Below are 24076 nucleotides of genomic sequence, written 5' to 3'. Positions count from 1 at the left end.
TTCCATCAGTTCTGTCCAACTCCCTGAAGGAATACACTGTTGTGTAGAGAAAGCTGTTTCCACAGTGATCCATTTTTACCATAATGCTGTTTAAAATGTAGACAACCATACAAATTTCAGTGATAAACCTACTCTTATAATAACCGTTCTGTTAATAACCCTCTGTCGGTCCAACTGTTTGTGGGCGGGAATACAAAAATGCGGAAATACAATCTGATCTTTTCACAAAAGCCTTGGAGTTTTTATCGTCATCCAGCAGACTTTTGCTGATGAATAAAGTGGAATTTCTTTGTCCAGGTAAAACAGAGAAAGAGTAAACATTGTTCATTTACATATACTACAGACAATGTAACAAAACAAAGTGGGCTGAAAATCGGCGAACCTACACTTTATTATGAGCAATAGTGCTGCTTACAAAAAACTCGACTAGTAAACCTGTGAACCTTACCTCTTACTACACATTTAGGAAATTGCTTGTCCCATTGTCCATTTGGCAAGCAGGAGATTTCACTCTGTCCTTGTAATTTTGTTCCTTTCTGAACACATGAAAGAGTTATTGTGTGTCCAGGTCTGATTGAAACCTTAGGCCCCGGGCGTCCGTCTGATCTCATGTTTACTGGCAGGTTTGCAACACACATTGCCTCTAAAGAACATAAAGATTTGATAAATCAAGCATCCTCCATGTGAACAACAGATCTATCATTGATCTATCTTTGTCCAATCCAAGGCTTTTACATTCTGTGTCCTTACCTTCACATTTAGGGAAAGGGCTGCCCCATTCTCCACTTGGCTGACAGGTGATTTCTCTCTGTCCTTTTAATATCAGCCCTTGTCCACTGCATGAAAATATTAACTTGTGTCCATGTTTGACGGGACCCTCAATATCAGGGGAGCGCTCTATTTTTAAGTCTTCCACTTTTGTGTTTAGAGAACACGTTGCCTCTAGAGAAAGCAGACATTTGATCACATATTTATCCACACAGAAGCTGTTATACCTTATGTGGCCCAGTGTTTTGGATTCACTATACTACTGATTTTCACTGTGTACTACCGAGTAGGCTAGTGGTTTAGCATTACAATTACATTTTTGTTATACGGTATTGAGTTAAAGATGGAGAATACGTTGTAAGACAATTCAGACACAATAATTTGTTATATTTAACAAATAATCTTTAAAACTCACTCTGGTATCTATGGTCCCATCCCCCCAAGTAAGGCAAGACTTTCCTGCATTAATTTATATATATATAAATGAACATGCATCCCAGAACATTGTGTGAATGATTTACTGTCTTGTGTAGTGTCTTTTAATTATATATATATTTTTGATACTGTGTATTTTATGATCGAACCAACTGTCAATGTAACCTCACCTACACTATGTTTGGTCTCTATAAATTGGTACTTTGAAGATCGAAATTATCATCTATATGATATTTCGATGTATATGATGACAAAATATAAAATATATAATTTGGTATGCACGGTACAAGAAAATATTTATTACGCCTCATTCTACATCCTGATCATCACATTACAAAAAAAAAGAAAATGACTTGAAGCAAAGAGAAGCCATGGGTTCTCATCCCGTTATCACACAAGAACATATATCACCAGCCACACCGAAAGTTTAACCACAGTGAAATCTTGGTAAGCTCTGACCCAGCAGAATGGCCAGTGAATGAAAGTCAAGTCAAGTCAAGTCAAGTTTATTTATATAGCGCTTTTCACAACATAGGTTGTATCAAAGCAGCTTCACAGTAATAAATTAAAACAATACATCAATGTTTGTTTCTAATGGAACGTCCATGTTTGGTAATGCTGATCAATAGTATCGTTGATTGATTAGTTAAATTAAATATCCAAATATCCCCAACTGAGCAAGCCAAAGGCAACAGTGGCAAGGAACCGAAAAACTCCATCAGGTGACCTAATGGAGAAAAAAAAAACCTTGGGAGAACCCGGGCTCAGTCGGGGGCCAGTTCTCCTCTGGCGTTTATGAACTAGAGACCGGATTTAACTGTAAGATTAAAAGTATTATATGAATGCCTGGCTGAAGAGATGCGTCTTTAATCTAGTTTTAAACTGGGAGAGCGAGTCTGAGCAACGAACCAGAGTTTTGGAGCTAAATGTGAAAATGCTCTCCCTCCTTTGGTGGATCTGGATATCCTAGGTATGACCAAAAGCCTCGAATTTAGTGACCTTAAAGAGCGCGATGGATTATAGGGCGATAGAAGATCGGTTAAATAGACTGGAGCTAAGCCGTTTAGGGCTTTATAAGTCAGTAACAATACCTTGTAATTAATACGGGACTTTATAGGTAACCAATGTAGTGATGATAAAATTGGTGTTATATGATCATATTTTCTTGATCTAGTTAGAACTCTAGCGGCAGCATTTTGGACTAACTGTAGCTTGTTTATTGAGGATGCAGGACAACCAGCTAATAAAGCATTACAGTAATCTAGTCTCGAGGTCATGAATGCATGAACTAACTTTTCTGCGTCAGAAACTGATAGCATATTACGTAGCTTAGCAATGTTTCTAAGGTGGAAAAAGGCTGTTTTTGTAACATATAAAATATGATTTTCAAAAGACAGGTTGCAGTCAAGTATAACACCCAGGTCTTTTACTGTAGAGGATGAAGTAACAGGACATCCTACTATGTTAAAGTTGTATTGTGAGAGGTTTTGTGGGTGGTTTTTTGAACCGATAAGTATTACCTCTGTCTTATCTGGATTTAATAAAAGAAAATTGCGCGTCATCCAATCTTTTATATCTTTAACACACTCTGTCAATTTGGATAATTTAGCGTTTTCATCTGGCCGTGATGAAATATAGATTTGAGTGTCATCAGCATAACAATGGAAACTAATTCCATGTTTCCTTATAATATTTCCAAGTGGCAGCATATATATTGAGAATAATAGAGGGCCTAACACAGATCCCTGCGGCACTCCATAGTTTACTGGAGTTATGATCGATTTTTCTCCATTTAAATAAACAAAATGGTAGCGGTCAGGGGCCGGATTCACAAAGCATTTTATCTTACCACTAGGAGTACTCCTAAATCGCACTAAAAGATTTTAGCTAGGAGGTTTCTCTTAAAAGTTATTCACAACACCTTTCAGACCTACTCTTAGTAAAGAAAAATGACAACTCCTAAACTAAGAGTGAGTCTTCATTGCTATGGATGACGTCATTACTCATGCACGAGCTTGACTGAAGTGACCACTTTGATTGGCTGATGATTGTAACGCGGGAATGATTCCAAACACCTCCCCTACGATGATGAGTGACAGGTGACAGGTCTGAGAATGCGTGCGCTACACAAGTAGTGCTGATGTAGAAGATGATGAATAACTGAATAAATAGCCTAAATGAATAAAGAGTAAGGCAAAACAAATAGCCTAGTAGCCTAATGAAACATATGGATTGATGCAATATCTTTGCAACATTATTGAATTAATCTGTCACTATATGCCTCTGCCTACGTTTGCAAAGAGAAGAACATTTTAATTTGATTCACAATGATACGTTACAATTAGTTTACATGCAATGAGTAGCCTAGTTTTGATTGTTGTTGGTGGCGTTATTGCATCCCTAGTTATGCCTACAATGCAGAATTGTTCCCTCGCGATTGGAAGCTCCTGTAGCCGCCGCATACGCATTTCAAAACATCGCAACGTGAAATGCCACAAAAAGCGGTTTGTGAATAGGTCTTAGTGAGTTAGGAGTCCTCTCGACTTCTTTTAAGCTGTCCCAGACTTTGGTGCTACTTTTAGGGCTAAAATGCTTTGTGAATTACTCTTAGTGAAAAAAAATTAGGAGTCCTAAAGTTAGGAGTGACACGCCCATTATTTTTAGGAGTTGCTCCTAAATTCGCCAGTTAGGAGCTACTTTTAGCCTTAAAATTCTTTGTGAATACGGCCCCAGATAAATACGATCTAAACCAGCTTAATGCTTGTCCTTGAACACCAGTATAATTTTGTAGTCGATCTAAGAGTATTGTATGATCTATAGTATCGAACGCAGCACTAAGATCAAGTAAAACTAGTATTGAGATATAGCCTTGGTCAGAAGCTAAAAGTAAATCATTTGTGATTTTAACGAGCGCAGTTTCAGTGCTATGATGTGGCCTGAACCCAGACTGAAACTTTTCATAGGTGTCATTTTCTTGCAAGAAGGAGCCCAGTTGAGCGGACACAACTTTTTCTAGTATTTTAGACATAAAAGGTAGATTTGAAATGGGTCTATAATTTGCTAGATTATGTGGATCTAATTGTGGTTTCTTAATGAGAGGTTTTATAACTGCCAGTTTAAATGTTCTTGGAACATAACCTAATGATAAAGACGAGTTAATAATATTGAGGAGAGGCTCTTCCACTACAGGTAACACTTCTTTCAATAGTTTAGTTGGTATAGGATCTAGTAAACATGTTGTTGTTTTAGATGAAGTGATAAGTTTAATTAACTCTTTTTGTTCTATAGTTGTAAAGCACTGTAATTGTTCTTGCGGGGTGATAGCTAGTTAGCTAGATAGCTAGATAGTTGAGGCTGAGTTATAAGGCGCGATTGAGGATTGAACGTTTACAATTGTGGTTCTGATGTTTTCTATTTTCTCAGTGAAGAACTTCATGAAATCATTACTACTAAACTCTAACGGAATATTTTGTTCAGGAGACATCTGTTTATTTGTTAGTCTAGCCACGGTGTTAAATAAGAACCTAGGATTGTTATGGTTGTTTTCTATTAGTTTGCGGAGATGCTCAGCTCTGGCCTCTTTTAGGGCCTTTTTATAACGTGACATACTGTCTTTCCACGCGATTCTAAAGACCTCTAAGTTAGTTTTTTTCCATTTACGCTCTAAATTACGGGTTTCTCTCTTTAGAACATGCGTAGTATTGTTGTACCATGGTGCTTTACTTTTCTCTCTGACCTTTTTTAGTCTAATGGGTGCAACAATATCCAATTTTCCAGAGAGAATGGTGCTCATAATGCTAGTTAATTCCTCAAGTTCATCTGTTTGTTTGGGTTCAGGCAGCAGCTGAGACAGATCAGATAAGCTATTTGAAAAATTATCTATGGTGGATGGAAGGATTGTTCTACCTAATCGATAACGCGGCGCAGCATGATATATTACAGGGGTACGTAATATGCAAGTTACCATGTAATGGTCAGTGACATCGTCACTTTGTGGAATGATATCTATATCGGTTGGATCGGTTCCATGTGATATAATTAAATCGAGTGTATGATTAAAACGATGAGTTGGTCCGGTAACGTTTTGCTTGACCCCAAAGGAGTTTAATAAATCTGTAAACGCAGCCCCTAGCGCATCATTTGAATTATCTATGTGGATATTAAAGTCTCCAACAATTAATGCTTTATCGAAATTAACTAATAGGTTTGAGAGAAAATCTGCAAACTCTTTTAGGAAATCAGCGTAAGGCCCAGGCGGTCTATATACGGTAGCCAAGGCTAGAGATAATAGGGATGTTTTTCTAACATCTAAGAGCGTAACATTTAGTACAAGTACTTCAAACGAAATAAACTTATAGCCCGTTTTCTGAGTAACATTGAGAATATCTCTATAGATTGTTGCAACACCGCCGCCACGACCAATCAGACGGGGTTCGTGCTTATAGGAGTATCCTGATGGGGTAGACTCATTTAGACCGAAATAATCATTTGGTTTAAGCCAGGTTTCAGTAAGGCAAAGTACATCGAAGCTATTATCTGTGACTATTTCATTTACAATAACTGCCTTAGGTGTGAGTGATCTAATGTTTAGAAGACCTAGCTTTAGAAATTGTTTTTGATTACTAATAGCAACATTCTCTGGTTTAATAACAATTAGATTTTTTCTAGATCCTGTAGTAGATTTATTATTTGATCTCACTAAACGAGGAATAGACACAGTTTCTATGCAATGTTCAACACTAATTATATCAGTTAAATTGGTGCAGCAGAGACTATGATTTGGACTTTTGGTTACTAGTCAAAAGGTATTTAACATTTTGGAGATGTTATCTGACAGAAGATCCGATCCGAATCTGCTTGGGTGTAAGCCATCAGCACGGTAAAGCCTAGGACGCTCCCAAAACAGATTCCAATTATTTACAAAGAGCAGTTTCTGCTCACTGCACCATGACATTAACCATTCATTTAGCGCGAATAATCTACTAAACTTTTCATGACCTAGTCGGTACGTGGGAAGCGGTCCTGACACAATGATCGTTATATCAGGCGATGTGCTGCGTACCGTATCGATCAGATTCCTGAAGTCTTTCTTCAGAACCTCCGTCTGGCGCAGCCTGATGTCGTTCACTCCTGCGTGCAAGACCACAGTTCCGACGCGCTCGTTCAGAATCTCGGGAACGCGAGCGGCGATTTCAGAAACACGAGCACCAGGAAAGCAGTGACTATGCACCTTACTTTTATTTAACGTAGCGTGTACGTGTCGAACGATGGAATCGCCGATGATCACAGCATCGCGTTCTGTTTCGCGAAGAGGGGAGAAGCGGTTTTGTGTGGATATCTCGAAAACCGGGAGGGTCGGAGACAGTTTTCTTGGTCTAGACCTGACTCGCGTCTTCCGCTGCGGAAATATCCAGGCTTCGTGGTGGCATGTTGGAGCCGGAGTGAACGAGACCATGGCTGATCGCGACCTCGGCGCGCGGGACCGATGCTGAGTAACGCACGGAGTAGACGAGGTCGGAGTCAGCGGGTTAGTAACGTTAATCACTGATTTGTGTGCATCGGCGCGTGATGTTTCAAGAGCCAAACGCAGGTCTATCAGCTCGGCTTGTCTCACTAAAAGGTCGTGGATCTGTTTCTCAACAGCTTCCAGCTCGGACTGCACCGCGTGCAGCTCAAATGTGTCTTCACCTGCACCAAAAGGTAGACTACTTACATCTGATATATTCGCCATTTTAACAGATGGACAGTACGTTAAGTTAGCAACGACGCTACCAGTGATGCTATCAATATTAATACTAATTTATGGCTTAAGTCTTGGATATAATCCGTCTTTTTAGTGGTACGGGTGTAGAGTAGACGCACGATAGGCGAAAAAATGTTTGTTTGTAAATGAATGCGGAGAAGACGCGTTCAGCCGTGATCCACGGACGTAACCTATAAGAGTATCCAGCGTTGGATCACTAGGCTTGAGACGCGTCTGCTCAACAGTCCGCGTTGTAACTATGAGGTGAGGAAAAGTAGAAAATGTTCGTTGTAAGTGAGTATAAAGAGAAATCAAGAATTATAAATCAATCGATGGAGCTCCAAAGACAACAACGCGTTCAGACGCGACGCATGCGCATTCGAAACAGGAAGTCAGGAACAGGAACTGAGTGCTCAAGATACTTTTGCTTCAACAAACCTGAGCAAAATATCTGAGACTTCTCTGCATCAGTTCGGAACAATTCATCTGTTTAATAAGGGAACACTTCTACAGACGGATGACAAATGGAGAGATTCTTCTGAGTAAATGGTTAGTGTATTCCCCATAAAATGGGTCTGTGTACTGCCACTACTGAAACAGCCTTTACTTCAGGATACAACGACTGGAAGAATATACTGAGTCGTTTATCAGAACATGAAGGGTCAGCGGAACATATCAATGCAATGCTAGTTCATTCAACGCGCGTGACTGATGATGATGCACGAATAGACTCCAGTTTTGCAAATTATGTTCTTGCATAACAAATACTGTATATTGGCGTAATATTATTAGGCGCATAATTGCCATGGTAAAATTTCCGCGGATTGCCTTTTTGTGGCGAGAACAAACAGCTTGCCTCACGAGAAATGGACATTTTTTGACTTGAGTTGATCAGCGAATTTTACCCCCTGTTGTCCGAACATCTTTCTAAGCATGGACACAGAGGTTCTGGAAAACTATCTTTCTTCTACAACGTGTGATGAGTTTATTTGTGTCATGGCTGACACATTTTTACACATGATTTTTGGTGAAATCACAAGCACAAAGTATTTCTACTTGATTGTAGATTCTACTCCAGACATCACTCACACTGACCAACTTGCTCTGATCATTCGCTATGTCCAACAGGACAGTGGTGAACCTCTAGAGCCATACTGCAGAAAACATGGCAAACGAGCTCATTTAGGCCATAAAAGAACATATCATTGAGTTGATGGATTGTCGAGACCAAAGTTATAACAATGCTAATAACATGTCTGGCAGATATTCTGGACTTCAGGACAGAATTAAAGATGCAAATCCACTTGTAGAATATGTCCCATGCTCAGCCCATTCTCTGAATTTAGTGGGATCATATGCTGCCGAGTACTGCAGTGAAGCAACATCGTTTTTTGTATTCGCTGAAATGCTGTAAAAAAAATAAAAAAACGTTGGAAAAAACTCATGTCATACCATGTGAAGTGTGAAGGACGGACCCTTAAGGCCATTGCACACTGAGTCCGAAATTCGCATCCGAAATTTTCGCACGTTAAAAAAAAAATTCGACCTCACGTTATGTCAATCACGCTTGCACACTGTCTACGAAACTTTCGTCCGTAATAAAAAAATTCGGATCGGGTTCGATTTTCTGTGTTTTTCGCATCCACAGCCAGTATTTTGAGAGGTTTTTTTGACAATTCAGAGCCACCTCCCCTTTCAATCAGATCGAAATTTCGGAAAATATAACCTGCCTACAGCTGTTCTGTCTGCCCAGCGCTTCCGCCGGCCGTGTGTGTGTGTGTGTGTGTGTCCATACCTAGACTGTGTGCAATGGCCTTTACTGCCAGTCTCTGTTCAGGATCGATTGGTTCACGGAAATTGGTGATCTTCTTTTTAACGTGGCTCCAGTATCGCTAGCAAAGCATCAAACTGTTCCACTGACATTCTGAGGTAAATTTTGAATCGCTCGGGATAATTTCGCAACTCCTTGATAAGGAGGTGAAACTCTTCCTCTCGGCGCAATCTCAGGATTGGATGGACCCAATATTTCCTCTTTTTATTTTTCTCTTTTTAAGAAGAAAGAGGGCAACAAAATCATCCTCACTGCTTGACGAATCCATTTTGTATTTTTTGCGTTTTTTTCCGCAAAGGTTTAATAAATACGCATCGGACTCAGTGTGCAAGGTTTCTGTGCGTGACGAATTTTAAGGCTGACGAACACGAAAAAACGCATACGAAAATTTCGGACTCAGTGTGCAATGGCCTTAAAGGGCATTAATTGCGCCGAGAGGAAGAGTTTCACCTCCTTATCAAGGAGTTGCGAAATTATCCCGAGCGATTCAAAATTTACCTCAGAATGTCAGTGGAACAGTTTGATGCTTTGCTAGCGATAGCCTACTGGAGCCACGTTAAAAAGAAGATCACCAATTTCCGTGAACCAATCGACCCTGAACAGAGACTGGCAGTAAAGGCCATTGCACACAGTCTAGGTATGGACCTTTTTTACAGTCTGTGGTATGGACACACACACACACGGCCGGCGGAAGCGCTGGGCAGACAGAACAGCTGTATACAAGTTATATTTTCCGAAATTTCGATCTGATTGAAAGGGGAGGTGGCTCTGAATTGTCAAAAAACCTCTCAAAATACTGGCTGTGGATGCGAAAAACGCAGAAAATCGAACCCGATACGAATTTTTTTATTACGGACGAAAGTTTCGTAGACAGTGTGCAAGCGTGATTGACATAACGTGAGGTCGAATTTTTTTTTTAACGTGCGAAAATTTCGGATGCGAATTTCGGACTCAGTGTGCAATGGCCTTTACTCTGAAAATCTTATCTGCCACTACTAGATGGTCAGCGAAAGCTGATGCGAGAGCTCTCAAAGTTGAATTTGGAGCAATCAAGGAAGCTTTGGAGAGTATCCATAACGATCACGAAAACCCCAAAAATGCACATTTATGGATAACCTGGAAACCACCATTTTATCTGTTGTTTGGGACGAAGTGTTTAACCGGGTCAATGGAGTAAGCAAAGCACCTCAGCAGGTTGACCGAGACCTGTGCACTGTCTCAGTTTTGTACAATTCATTGATCTCTTTCATCGGTGAAGTCAGAGAAGAATTTGATACTTATGAGATGGAAGCAAAGGGGCTGGTTGCGACAGACTGCTACAAATCAAAAGAAAGAGAACGAAGAAAAGGATGTTTGATGAGTCTCAAGCATCCTGTGAAGCCAATATATCGTCGCTGTCGGGCGGAAACCTCCTATGTCCAAATTTTGTCAATTTCATATTTTTTCACAAATCGATGTTATTGTTCAGTCCCCACGTGGGTCTGTTATTTATCTAAAGTGTTGAAAATGGCTTGAAAGCAAATCTCTAACTCCATTGGACACTTCAACTGTCTGAGAATCCTTGTAACTCCACCTCTTCTTCACTCCGCGGCGGGAGCCTCACGGCATTTTGTCTCCTCAAGATTGAAAATCGCAACGATTAAGAAATCCTCGTCGAGCAACACATTAACTAGGATTTTATCTGTGTTAAACTAGGATCAGTTATTGATGTATTTTAAATATCTACTTATTACTAGGCTTATTATTAGGCCTACTATAGGCTTATTATACATGTGCATTGACGTATTATCTAATATAATACTTGAATTGAATTAAATGTTTTGGATACCACCATTAAATTATTGTTTTTTTATTATTATTATACTGACTCGAAGTTGGCACTGTGCATGTAAAATACCCAAAGTAGCAAGGTTTTTATTTACGGGAGAAAAAGGGCTGTCTACTGGCGCCAAGTAAGCCTATCTTTGGATAACTCTGTCTGTTTTTAGACAATAACAAGTGAAAATATTTAGGTTAGAGACATTTGAGTAGGCCTGTTTTGTTAAAAATCGATAGCTGTAATGCTTCGGTGCAGAAGGAAGCCCGTGAGCCACGAAGATAAGTTTTCGTGCAGATTAGGCTTATTTCCGCCTCATCGTTTTTAGTTTTGCATCACTTATAGCTCTTAAACCTTTAAATTAGAGTTTAGGAAGATGTATGTAACCACAGTCATTAGCTTTGGTTAACTATTGAAGCCTTTTCTCTTGTCAAAAGGCTCAACGCGACCGCCGACTTTGTTTGCATGCAGATTCATTTCCGCCAGTTAGACCGCTTAGTCAGTTTATCGTTTTATTTTGGTAGTGAATCACTCATAGCTCTTAACCATTTAAAATAGAGGTTAGGAAGATGTATGTTACCACAATCATTAGCTTTGATTAGCTCTCTTGTCAAAAGGCTCAACACAACCGCAGACTTTGATGAACACTACAGGCAGCAGCGACGTCTGTGTCCGTTCCATTCTTATCAATGTCAGCGTAACCTCGTATCTCCTTGCTCCAAAGTCATAAATCTTGTATCTCCGATTAAACATGATTTTGGGGAAATGTTGTGTTAATGTTGGTACACAACAGTATATGATAGCAATATAAGGTATGATACCAACTTTAACAATACAATGTCTAATGACTCAAAAAATATGCGTTCTTTAAATTTCCTGAAAAATAATGGTTTTGGAGATGCGAAAATATATATATATAATATATCTTTTGCCTGTGTCACAATAGGATGTAAATCCGAATCCAAGGCGTTCCCTTTCTAGGGAACTCGCGCTGCATCGATTGATGCTGTGGGAACATCTTTACCCACGCCACCAAATCATGTGGTTTTGGGTTTTGTTTCATGTTTATAGTTTTATGTCTTTTATTTTGAAATACTTATACCCTTGTTTCCTGGTCCCATGTCATTTGCTTCCCTTGATCCTCATATATGTACGTGTCTTATTCTCATTGTTTTTTTTTGTCATGTGTTTCTCAGTTCTGTTTTCTTATTGGTTCTCTGTCCTAATTGTTCACACATGTTCCTTGTTTGGTCATTAGTCTCTGTATAAATAGCCCTCATGTTTCATTGTTCCTTTGTCTAGCTTTGTTCAGTGTAACCTGCTGTTGGTGATTGTTTCGGTCAAGTCCGCTCATGGTCAAGTCCGCTCATGTTCCAGTCAATTCTATGTTTTGTATTTGCTTACTTTGGATTAAATAAACTGCACACGGGTTCATTACTACACTCGCCTCCAGTGGACTTGCATTAAAAAACATCAGCATGATGTCACATGAAGTCAGACTGCATCTCTACCCCTGGGAAATCTAATTCATTTATGTGAATCTCTGAACCGATTTTTTTTATTCCTACGCTGTATTTTACCTAGCAATATACATAAAGACTTTAATAAAATATATAATAATGAAAGAATTGCACCAAAATATGAAATATTATAAAAGTGAATATATAATATGAACACATTAATATTAATTATGCAACAAAATAATTTTTCAAAATAGTATTGTGAAATAAAATCATGTATAATTAAAATAATCACACCTGAAATCTTATAAAATAGAATGAGTAATATTATTAAATAATAATAAACATTAATTATACAAAATATTTTGTAGCAATATTCAAAATAGTATAAAACAAAAATTATATACAAAGTCTTATTCATTTATAGATATGTACTATGTCTTTTATTATATTAAATTTGAATATACCCTCTGTGGCCTTACCTACACATTTGGGAAATGGGCTGCTCCATTGCCCATTCGACAGGCAGGTGATTTCTTTCGGTCCTTGTAAAATCTGAGCATAACCAACACATGAAAATGTCAACCTGTGTCCATATTTGATTAATTCATCATAATCAGGGAGTCCCTCCACTCTCATGTTTCCCTCTGTCTTGTCTGGGACACATGATATCTCTAAAAAAGAAAAGAAAAAAAGTCTAGCTTCAGGACCTCAGATGGCAAAATCCATGCAGTAACCAATGCAGTTATATCAGGCTGCCCAGCCACTTAAACAGTTAAAAATAATTTAGGATATTCAAAACATAACGGCAACAATCTGATGTCTCCTGCATTTTTGTGTGAAGTCAAAAAAGGAAAATATAGGCCTAATGCACTGTTTACATTCTTAAAAATAAACGTTATTTAGTGACATCTGGTTCCATGAAGAACCTTTAACATCCGTAGAACCTTTCCTTCCCACAAAAGATTCTTTATAGTGGGAAATGGTTCTTCAGATTTTTTTAACTATCTTCACACTAAAAAAAGGGTTATTTTAAGAACTGTTCACTGAAAGGTATTTTGGGGAACCAAAAATGGTTCTTCCATGAAAACCCACTTTTAATCCTTAATTTTTAAGTGTATGTGACTTTTTCAGTACCTTCACAGGCAGGTATTTGATTGTCCCATCCACCATCCCGACATGTTCTGGTGTCAAATCGACTCATCATCTGGTAGCTTGACAAACATATCCATAAGATTATTATCATTATTTTTTTTTTTCAAATAGATCTGTCTAAATATAAACTTACATACTCACCCATCTCTGCAGATATACTTGATGGTTGTTCCAAAAACAAATTTGCTACCACTCACAATAGTGTATCGACCATTTGGAATATCTTCAGGCAGCTCACAGCGTTTGACTGATTGTGAATCAGAAACAAAAGATACAGTTCAGAGTTCTGAGAAATCAGCTTTCGAAGTCCAATGAAATTACATGATAATAAGTTAATCTGATTATTTTGAATGCATACAACTAGAGTTAAAGTATTTTTAGAGCAGTCCAATCATTTCTAAACATTGTGTGTGTGTCTTGTATACCTACGTGAACATTTTGCATCACGCAATTTAATCCATTTGTTATTACTACAAATGTAGGTGATTTTTAGTGGAGATGAATAGCCATGGTCGCAATTGTAGTCAAGTTTATCACCATTAGAGTAGTTGTCTTTCCTTGAGCTTTGAGAAACTTCTGCATTCTCCTCCTCTGGGATCTTAGAGCAACCTGTTAGACAATTAGAAAATGACATCATTGCTGTCCTTTCTGTATGTTATTCATTTAAAATAGAAATGCCTTGGATAACACTAAAGCATATCCAAACACATAAAATAGCAAAACATTGATCTAATTTTCCCCAATCTGTTAGTTTGTTCAGTCTAGGAGATGAAGAAACTACACAGTCTTTAACTTAGTTAATATTTGCCAGTTCTGGGCAGGACTTTTGTGTGCTGAATGATGTTTATTTGGGATCACATATGTGAAAAAGATGTAATTTCTGTTTGGCCTAAATATCAACAACAATAATAATGAAACATATCTAGAAAAAAGGTGGCACCACAACAATTACTTGCACTTGTACAAATGCTCCCAAATAAATTTTGAGGTCGCACAGATTTAATTTCGGGGGCATATGCGACCAAAATGGTCTCAAGTTTGAGACTTGTACATTTACATATACTACAGACATTGTAGCATCAGCTGAAAATCATCGAACCTACACTTTAATATGAGCAATAGTGATGCTTACAAACACTGCTAATAAAACTCGACTAGTAAACATGTGAACCTTACCTCTTACACATTTAGGAAATGGGACGTTCCATTCTCCATTTGGCAAGCAGGTGATTTTTTGCTGTCCTTGTAATTTTGTTCCCATCCCAACACATGAAAGAGTTATTGTGTGTCCAGGTCTGATTGAAACCTCAGGCCCCGGGTGTCCGTCCTCAGTGACGTCTGATCTCATGTTTACAGACAGGTTTGCGACACACATTGCCTCTAAAGAACATAAAAATCTGATCAATTAAGTATCCTCCATGTGAACAACAGATCTATCATTGATCTATCTTTGTCCAATCCAAGGCTTTTACGTTCTGTGGCCTTACCTTCACATTTAGGGAAAGGGCTGCTCCATTCTCCACTTGGCTGACAGGTGATTTCTCTTTGTCCTTTTAATATCAGCCCTTGTCCATTGCATGAAAATATTAACTTGTGTCCATGTTTGACGGGACCCTCAATATCAGGGGATCGCTCTATTTTTAAGTCTTCCACTGTTGTGTTTAGAGGACATGTTGCCTCTAGAGAAAGCAGACACTTGATCACATATTTATCCACACAGAAGCTTTTATACCTTATGTGGCCCAGTGTTTTGGATTCACTATAGCCTACTACTGATTTTCACTCTGTACTACTTAGTAGTGGTTTAGCATAATAACTACATTTTTGTTATATGGTATTGAGTTACAGATGGAATATACGTCTATCCCTATAACAACCTTATGAAAAATTCAATATGGTTTCTTTCCTGACTAAGGTCTGTTATTTCATTTGATATGCCATGTTTGCATTTTAAATTTAAAGAATATGAATATATGGATACTTTTAAATTACCGTTAATAGGAAAATATTCTCTATGGCTCTGAAAACACCTTGGTTACGACTGTAATCTTGGTTCCCTGAAGAGGGAACGAGAAGCTGCGTTGATTGATGCTGTTGGAACACTCTGCATGATTGCGTCATAAAGCCATGTGAAATCAGTCCAATGGTGTGACAAGACGACAGAGGCGGGTGATGTCACGAACCAGGAAACTATAAAGCATGCCCAAACAGTTCAAAGCTAGCTTCTAATAGGCTGAAGTAAGTCCCTGACTGACGCGCAGGAAGTATGGCAACTTACGTACAAAGCACTAAATGGTTTAGTAGTTAGTAATGGTTTACTGGTTCCCCAGTACTTGAGCGAGCTCCTAACGCATTATAGTCCTTCACGTCTATTGCAATCTTAAAATTCTGGTCAGTTGATAATACCTAAAATATCAAAATCGACTGCGGCAGTATATCCTTTTCCTATTTAGCACCTAAACTTTGGAATAGTCTTCCTAGCATTGTTTGAGAAGCAGACACACTCAGTTTAAATCTAGACTAAAAAGGCATCTCTTTAACCTGGCATTCACATAGAACATTATACACTTCTATTATTCAAATCAGTTAAACGATTTTTGGGCTGCATAGATTAGGTCAGCCGGAACCGGGGACACTTCCTAAAACACCCGATGTACTCGTTACATCATAAGAAGAATGGCATCTACGCTAATGTTAGGCTTTCTGTTTACTGTAAAATGACCGTAAATAGGCAGTTTCTCTCTTTATGAACGTCACGTTTATTCACATCCAGCCATATACTGTAGTTCACATATACTGATTTCCCCGCGTCATGTCCCGACACGCCCCTGATGATTCACGTCACTCAGATTTAAAGTAACAGTGTTGAAACCACCATACACTATATCACATCACATGACATCTCCCCCTTTTTCTGAAAACAAAGTCTGCTATTCTCTTCTCCTCCCCCTTTTTTTTTTTTTAGAAAACCCTTGACAGTAACTTTATCATACATAACAAACAGCATGTAATCAGCTTAGGTAAACACCTCTCAATAACATGAATTTGAGCAATGTAACTGTTAATGTACTATCGAACAGAACAAACACTTAACTACTGTAGCACAACTAGTTACGAAGCATATAGTTTCCTGATTCTTTACAGGTCAAGCCTGACAACCGGTCTACTAACTCTTCCTGACCTGGTAAGCAACAGTCCACGCTTTGGAGTATGAAATGTTTCCCTGCATGGTTGGGTCGGTACAGTCTCGGTTGTATCAGTATGTGTAGGCTCAATGTCCACAGTCCCTTTTGTTTGTGGTGCAAGTGTGTGTACAGTCTGTTTTGTTGCTAATGTTGGTGTTGGCACTGCTTGAAGATGACGTCGGTTACGCCTCAGTACCGCTCCTTGTTCCGTCTCGATGACAAAGGAACGAGGTGTTACACTTTCGTGCCTGATCACTGCCGGTGAAGCCCAGACCTTCTCGTGGTCCAGCTTGGTAAGAACAGTGTCACCTGGTCTTAGTGTTGACAGATTCTTAGCTCAATTGCGACAATTATAGTAGAAAGCTTGTCTGTCTTTCTCTATTTTGTCTTTCAGCATGACAGACTTCCTATTTGGCCACCTGGGATGAAGATTCTTCTCTAGGGTTGGAAGTGTTGTTCTGATTTTCCTTCCCATAAGAAGCTCTGCCGGACTAACTCCAGTAGTGGCACAGGGAGTCGATCGGTAGCACATGAGGGCTAACAGAGGATCTGTCTGCTTCAGAATTCTTTTTGCAATCTGCACAGCCCTTTCGATGTGACCGTTTCCCTGAGGATGGTGAGGACTTGATGTAATGTGTTTGAAATCCAGCCGATTGGCTAGTTCTCGAAACTCTGCACTAGAGAACTGAGGACCGTTGTCACTCACCACCTCATTTGGAATTCCGAATCTGGCAAAGACAGCCTTCAACTTTTGTGTGACATGAGATGTCGTTGTAGAAGGTAAGTGCAGTATCTCCAGAAATCTGGAATAGTAATCGGACACAATTAGATGATTCTGTCCACGATGTTCACAAAGATCAGCTGCGATTCTTTTCCAGGGTCGTTCTGGGAGTGGTGTGGAGATCAGGGGCTCTTTCTGCTGTGTACTTCTCAACTCTTGGCATATCTGACATGACAGCACTGTGTTCTTTATGTCCGCTGAAATTCCCGGCCACCACACAGACTCCTGTGCTCTCTCTCTAGACTTTGTAAGGCCCTGGTGACCTTCGTGAATCTTTTCCAGGATCTCCTTCCTCATCACCCTTGGCACAACGATTCTTCTTCCCTTGATCACTAAGCCCTCATGCTCTGAGAGCTCTGCTTTTGCAACCGTATAGTCTCTGGCTGCTGCCGGAACTTGACTGCGGTGTTGTGGCCATCCAGCTCTGATCAGCTTAATTACGGCTTGTAGCTCACCATCTGTTATAGTGGCATTTCTGATACAGTCCATTTTATGGGGCGTCGCAGGTACCCCTTGTATTACTGCATTCACATAGCGCTCCACATCGGCATGCGTTTCTGAATCTTTAGTGATAACAGTTTGCGGGCTTCTGGACAGTGTATCTGCAACGACAAGTGTCTTGCCTGGCGCATACTCTGCTTTGGGCTTAAACCGCATTAGACGCATCAAAAGTCTCTGGCACCGTACAGGAACGTTGTCAAGACTTCTGCTATTGATGAGAGGAACCAGCGGCTTATGATCCGTCACCATCTTAAACTCATCCAAGCCGCTTAGATATTTTTCAAACCTCTCACATGCCCACACACCAGCCAGACATTCTTTCTCGATCTGTGCGTATCGGGTTTCTGCATCAGTGAGACATCTGGAGCAGTATGCTACCGGCTTCCATCCTTCTTTGTGTAGCTGCAAGAGCACCCCCCCAAGTCCATAACTGCTTGCATCAGCCGAGACAGCAGTGGTCTTAGTGACATCATAATACGCAAGAACTGGTGCCTTCATGAGAAGCTCTTTAATATTTTCAAACGCCGTCTGCTGCGTGTGTGTCCACATCCATACACTTTTATGTTGGAGTAGTTCGTACAGAGGCTGGCTGACCGTTGAGAGGTTGGGAATGAACCTCCCCAGGTAATTCACCATGCCCAGCACCCTTTTCAGTTCCTGCACATTTTGTGGTGGTGACAGCTGTCGGATGGCATCCACCTTGTCTGGATCTGGCTGCACCCCTGTCTCATTAATAAGGTGACCCAGGAACCGAAGTTGGCTTTGTCTGTACGTACATTTTTCAGGATTTAGTTTTAACCCTGTAGACTCCACTCTCTGAAGCACTTGCTCTAAACGAGAGTCGTGTTGTTCCAGGGAGGACCCGTAGACCAGTATATCGTCCATGAAGACCTCTACCCCCTCCAGACCTTGAAGCGTCTCCTGCATTTTCCTCTGGAAGATCTCTGGAGCGCTCGAGATCCCGAAGGGAAGCCTCCTGAAACAATATCTCCCAAATGGTGTGATAAAGGTGGTAAGTCTGCAGCTATCTGGATGGAGAGGGATTTGCCAGAATCCGCTGGCTGCGTCTAAGGAGGAGAAAACTTTTGCGCCGCTCAGTTTGGCAATAATCTCCTCTGCAGTAGGTAGCACGAAATGTTCTCGTTTTACTGCTTCATTCAATCTTTTGAGATCCACGCAAATGCGTGCTTTGCCATTTTTCTTCAGAACGGGAACCATTGGTGCACACCATTCAGTCGGTTGTGTCACGCGCTCTATGACGCCATTTTTCTCCATCCTTTGCAACTCCTCTTTCACCTTTTGCAGCATTGGTATTGGAACGCGCCTCGCTGTGTGTGTCTGACATGGCTGTGCTGAGTCTTTTAACTGAATTTTGACGGGGTCGGTTTTTAGTGTGCCGTGCTCACCAAACGCATCATAGTCAGAGGCCACCCTGTTCGCCTCCTCCACTCTCCTTACCAAGTTCATATCAGCTGATAGAGACCAACTCAGCAGGTTATTGACTTTGTATCCACGGACCACATAGGCAGAAAATGGATACAACTGTCCTTTGTACACTGCAGTGGCTTGGAACTGACCCAGACAGTCTATCTTCCCCCCAGGGCTATCCAGTGTAACATTAGCTGGCTCTAGTGTCTTTACTGGGACTAGTGTGTCGAAAGTCTCTTCTGCCACAATGTTTACGTCAGCCCCTGTATCAATTTTGAAATTTACAGGGGTCGCCCCAATCAGGAGCTGCACCATCCACTGGTCTTCTCGTTCATTTACATTGTAAACTGAACCCAGAAAGTATGAAGGCTGGTCTAAACGTTCTGTGACTTCTCTTACTGACCTGTTACTGTGGCAGACTCTGGCCCAGTGTCCGATTTTTTGGCATTTGTGGCATTTGCCTTTCTTTGCAGGGCAGCGCTCATCACTTGCATGCACAGCATTTCCACAATATCCACATTTTCCTTGACTGTCAGCTCGGATTTTGTCTTTAGGCTTGCGCTGTCCCCTCACAGGTTGCTTACTTGTGCTGACAACTGCTCTGACCATGCTCACCGTCTCGCCTTGCATGCTGACTTGTGTGGCCACCTCCTCCGATTGACGAACAGTCTGGATTGTTTGTGCTAGTGTGAGATCAGTGATCAACTGCAGCCTCCGAGAGAGATCTTTATCCAAAATGCCGACCACAATGCGGTCGCGAATCGTTTCGTCCCTCATGGCGCCAAACTCACAGTGCTCAGACAGCTCGTACAGTGCTCTGATAAACGCTTCTGCTCTTTCGCCGGGTTGTTGCACTCGCTGGTGAAAGCACGCACGTTCGTGAATGACATTTCTCCTCGGGAAAAAGTACTCGTTAAACTTTCCCAGGACTATTTCAAAGTCGTTTTTCTGTCTATCCTCTGCGAACACGAACGATTTATAAATACTCTCTGCCTCACTCCCCATGGCGTAAATGAGACAACTCACTTGCACTTCTCCATCCTCTTTATCTAGCTTTGTAGCCGTTCGGAAGCGCTGAAATCTTTGTCTCCAATCCATCCACTCCGTTGGCTTGTCGAAAGAAAAACTCGATGGTGGATTAAACTTCGCCATTATCCGCCACTTCTGACACCATGTAAAATGACCGTAAATAGGCAGTTTCTCTCTTTATGAACGTCACGTTTATTCACATCCAGCCATATACTGTAGTTCACATATACTGATTTCCCCGCGTCATGTCCCGACATGCCCCTGATGATTCACGTCACTCAGATTTAAAGTAACAGTGTTGAAACCACCATACACTATATCACATCACATGACATTTACCAACTATAACTAACTATAGTTTTATCAAATGGTAAACGGTGGATCAATATACATAGGCTAAATACAAGCGACTTGAATACTACTTACCATTAATGTGACTTTTGGTGCTGGTTTTGTGCTGTGCTTTGTAGTCAATTAACATCCATTGTTTCAACGATGCACATTCAGATCGCTTCATAAATGTAAATTCGTCTGTCGTGTAATTTTCAAATGATTTATGAATGAAAGATACGGCTTCACTTCACATTGTCCAATGAAATTTTAACTTGTTGTGCCCAGATGACGATTGGTCGGTGCACATGACAAACAGGCATCAATGAATTTTGTAATATTTTAAAATATGTGATATGTGGATTTTTTATTAAATCGACACAAAAAATAAAAGTTAAAGTTAAAAAAGTTAAAAAATTGTTTGGTTTATTTCTTCCTGCCGTCGAGCCATAGGTAGGCAACTCAAATAAAATAACCATATTTGGCTCGAGAGCAGGTTCCTAAGCAGATTGTGGAATTCCTACGTTTACACTAGTGCATTTTCATTTTAAAACGCATAACTTTTGCTATGGTTACACCTACTGTCCACAGCACACTACTCCGGAGTTTTAGACCCTCGAAAATGGAGACTGACCCCCTTCAGTCATGTCCAAAGCAAGACACACGCAAGTGACGCAACCCATAGCAACGCGTTAGCAATGACGCCTCAGACTGACAAATATGTAAAAAATTAACGTGAATTTAGGCTACTTTAGTTTTGAAAGATTGTCATGTTAATTACAATCAAATGCATTTTGTTTTATTACCCACAATATTATCATTGATATTTGTTTGAGAGGGGCATTTTTGATTAATTTAACCCCAACATTTTCATGTACGCAAGAATGACATCTCGATGCCGAACCGCTTGCTGATGCGACTGAACTAAAATCAACCAATCGTTGATGTAGTTCAGAATGCGGATGCCCTGAAGACACAGTGGTGCCAGTGCTGCATCCAGGCATTTGATGGACATGTGGGGTGATAAAGCTAGACCTAATGGAAGAACCTGAGATTGGTAAGCTTCGCCCCCGAAAGCTAACCTCAGGAATGAACTTCCTGTGTTGTGGAAGGATGGATACATAGAAGTATGCGTCCTTAAGATCTATTGTAACAAACCAGTCCTCTGATCTGATCTGTGGTACGATCTTTCTCAAGGTAAACATTTTGAACTTGAGCGGTTCAGATAATGCAGATCCAAAATGGGACGCAACCCCCCATCCTTCTTTGAAACGATAAAATATCTGCTGTAGAAACCGGTTTCTCTGTTGGGGACAGGTACATGTTCTCTGGCCCCTTTCCCAAACAAAGCTTTTACCTCCTGTTCCATAACCAGAGCCTTCTCGGGGCCCTCTACTGTGGGTTGGAACCCCCATAGATCTGGGTGGGCGAGACTCAAATTGTAGACTAAACACTTTTTTTCGACTGTTCGCAGGACCCATCAAGATATATTTGGTAGTAGTTTCCACGCTGCCAGAAAATCTACTAAGAGAACCAGCCTCTCGAGACTGGCCGCTAGTGTTTTTTGAGCAACCACTTCGGTGCCCTAAAGCAGCGCACTGGCAGGGGACAACCCAACTGGTAGCTCTGAGACCCTCCCCAGAGGGGCGAGCATCCCAGAGCTGCTACGTTTCCGGACAGTCACTGATATATGGGCTCGCAGAGACCGCTGCGCCCTGAAGGGGAAATGGGCACCGTATAATGAGGAGTATTATACGAGCTGTTACCACAGCCTACTTGGAGATAATGATCCATCTTACCCCTCGAAGGCTGCGGTTGAGAGCGCCTTCCCGATCACCCTTCTTTCTGGGGGGAGCTCGGGTAGCGACGCTCTGTTTTTGTGTAGCACAGTGTGAGGAGCTGACTGCTCTCACTCAGCAGCCCCAGAGACTTGAGAGCAGCGGGGGAGATGCTTCTGGAACACCGCCGCCTGCTTGCTGGCCTCCTGGAACCTCTGTGTTGAGAGCGTCGATGTTTAATTTGGCAACAGCGCGAGTCACAACCTCCACCAGCTCCTCACAGGCTGGAGAGTGAGGTGGCGAGTCCTCAACCTTTCCTGCCTCGATGCTTTCAACATCCAACTCCTTAGAGCTGGACACTTGAAGCACCGGTGCCTAACCCAGTGTGGAAGTAACTGCAAAGCGTGCTTCCGAACACTAAGGCTATGTTCACACTTAGCATCTTTTTTGACAAGAAAAAGTTGACAACGGCGTTTTTTTAGCAAAAAAAAAAAAAAACGCTGGCAGCGTTCGGTTACAAATAGCAGCCGAGCGCGTCTTTTGTTGCTATAACAACAGCTGCAACAGTAGCCTAGTGCTGTGTGATGCAAAAAATGTCGAGAAAGAGAAAGTTGGCTCTTGCGTTGGCGTTGAAGTTACCGGGGAGGAGAATGTCGGTTCACAAAGACGTTTGTGGGTGCACGACATTATACGGGGAAGGAAACTGTATGGTGCTTACAACAATTTAGTCCAGGAGCTCCGGTTGGATGATGCACGTTTGTGGCATATTTTAGACTCTTGTTGTTCTTGTTGTTATGGAAACGACAGGTCTCGCTACTCGCTTGTCATTTGTCAGCTGTCAAAAAGGCGCTTGACGTAGGGCGTTCTTTTCAGAAAAGTTGAACTTTTTTCAACTTAAAAAGACGCTCTGAGCTGCAGAAAAAGACGCCGGCGGTGGCGTCTAAAAAAGCGCTCAGGACTTTTTTGAAAAAACGGTTTACTCCATAGGGTTATAATGTAGAACAGACGCTGGCAGTTTGACAAAAGACGCTAAGTGTGAACATAGCCTAAAGGTGCCTTCCATTCGACCGTAACTGGACTGCGAAGTGGACTTCACAGGGTTTTTCGCCATCTTAAGTAAGATTCCAATCCGAAGGGAGCAAACATGTTAAGTTTGAAGGGCACTGCAAACGGTGTAGGAAATACTAGCTGAGGCGCAGTCATTTTTTTAAATTTTGCTTTATTTACCTCAGGAATGTTTGCTAATGCTATGCAGCTGCGGGTGGGAGAGAAAACGCACGAGATGAGACCTCTACAATTATTAAGACCATATTAAGAGCACATTTATATATAGATAAACAAATCAAAAATTATTTTCATATTAAATGACCGTTACAGTACAGCTTATGTTTAGTCATAAAGTAGTCTAGTAAACTAATACGTTTTGATTTGTATTTATTTGATAGTTTACGTGTTTTGTACAGACCCTTTCCAAAAAATTAGAATATCATGGAAAAGTTTATTTATTTCCATAATTCCATTCAAAACGTTAAACTTCCATAGATTATAGATTCAGGGCCCACAACTTAAACGATTTCAAGTATTTAGCTGTTTATTTGTACATAATTTGGGCTTCCAGCTCATAAAACCCACGAAAACAGGATTTAAAAAAATTTGAATATTACATGAAATCACACAGTAATTACACAGTGATACCATGGTCATTGAACCAGGTTTTGGTTCTTTTGGCAGTGTTGGCAAGTGCAAATCCTGCTGGAAAATGAAGTCGGCATCTCCATAAAGCTTGTCTTCTGAAGGAAGCATGAAGTGCTCTGAACATGTCCTGGTAGACGGCTG

The 24076-nt window shown here is 40.7% G+C and overlaps 1 protein-coding gene across 2 annotated transcripts in view; it reads right to left on the bottom strand.

The window, feature by feature from the left end:
- Positions 1-24076, bottom strand: part of LOC307170184 (complement factor H-like) — a 268514-nt gene that overhangs the window by 1132 nt on the left and 243306 nt on the right. For both annotated transcript variants that reach the window (XM_079891230.1, XM_079891231.1), the window contains 8 exons: positions 14696-14887; positions 14385-14588; positions 13638-13817; positions 13350-13455; positions 13191-13267; positions 12536-12727; positions 751-942; positions 449-643 (listed from right to left, as the gene is read on the bottom strand). In XM_079891230.1, the coding sequence (XP_079747356.1) occupies positions 449-643; positions 751-942; positions 12536-12727; positions 13191-13267; positions 13350-13455; positions 13638-13817; positions 14385-14588; positions 14696-14887 (1338 nt within the window). The remainder of the gene's footprint in view (positions 1-448; positions 644-750; positions 943-12535; positions 12728-13190; positions 13268-13349; positions 13456-13637; positions 13818-14384; positions 14589-14695; positions 14888-24076) is intronic.

Source organism: Squalius cephalus, assembly GCF_949319135.1.
Source record: "Squalius cephalus genome assembly, chromosome: 13".
Taxonomy (NCBI): domain Eukaryota; kingdom Metazoa; phylum Chordata; class Actinopteri; order Cypriniformes; family Leuciscidae; genus Squalius; species Squalius cephalus.
Note: the sequence above shows the minus strand (reverse complement) of the source record. Positions and strands in the feature narration are given on the sequence as shown.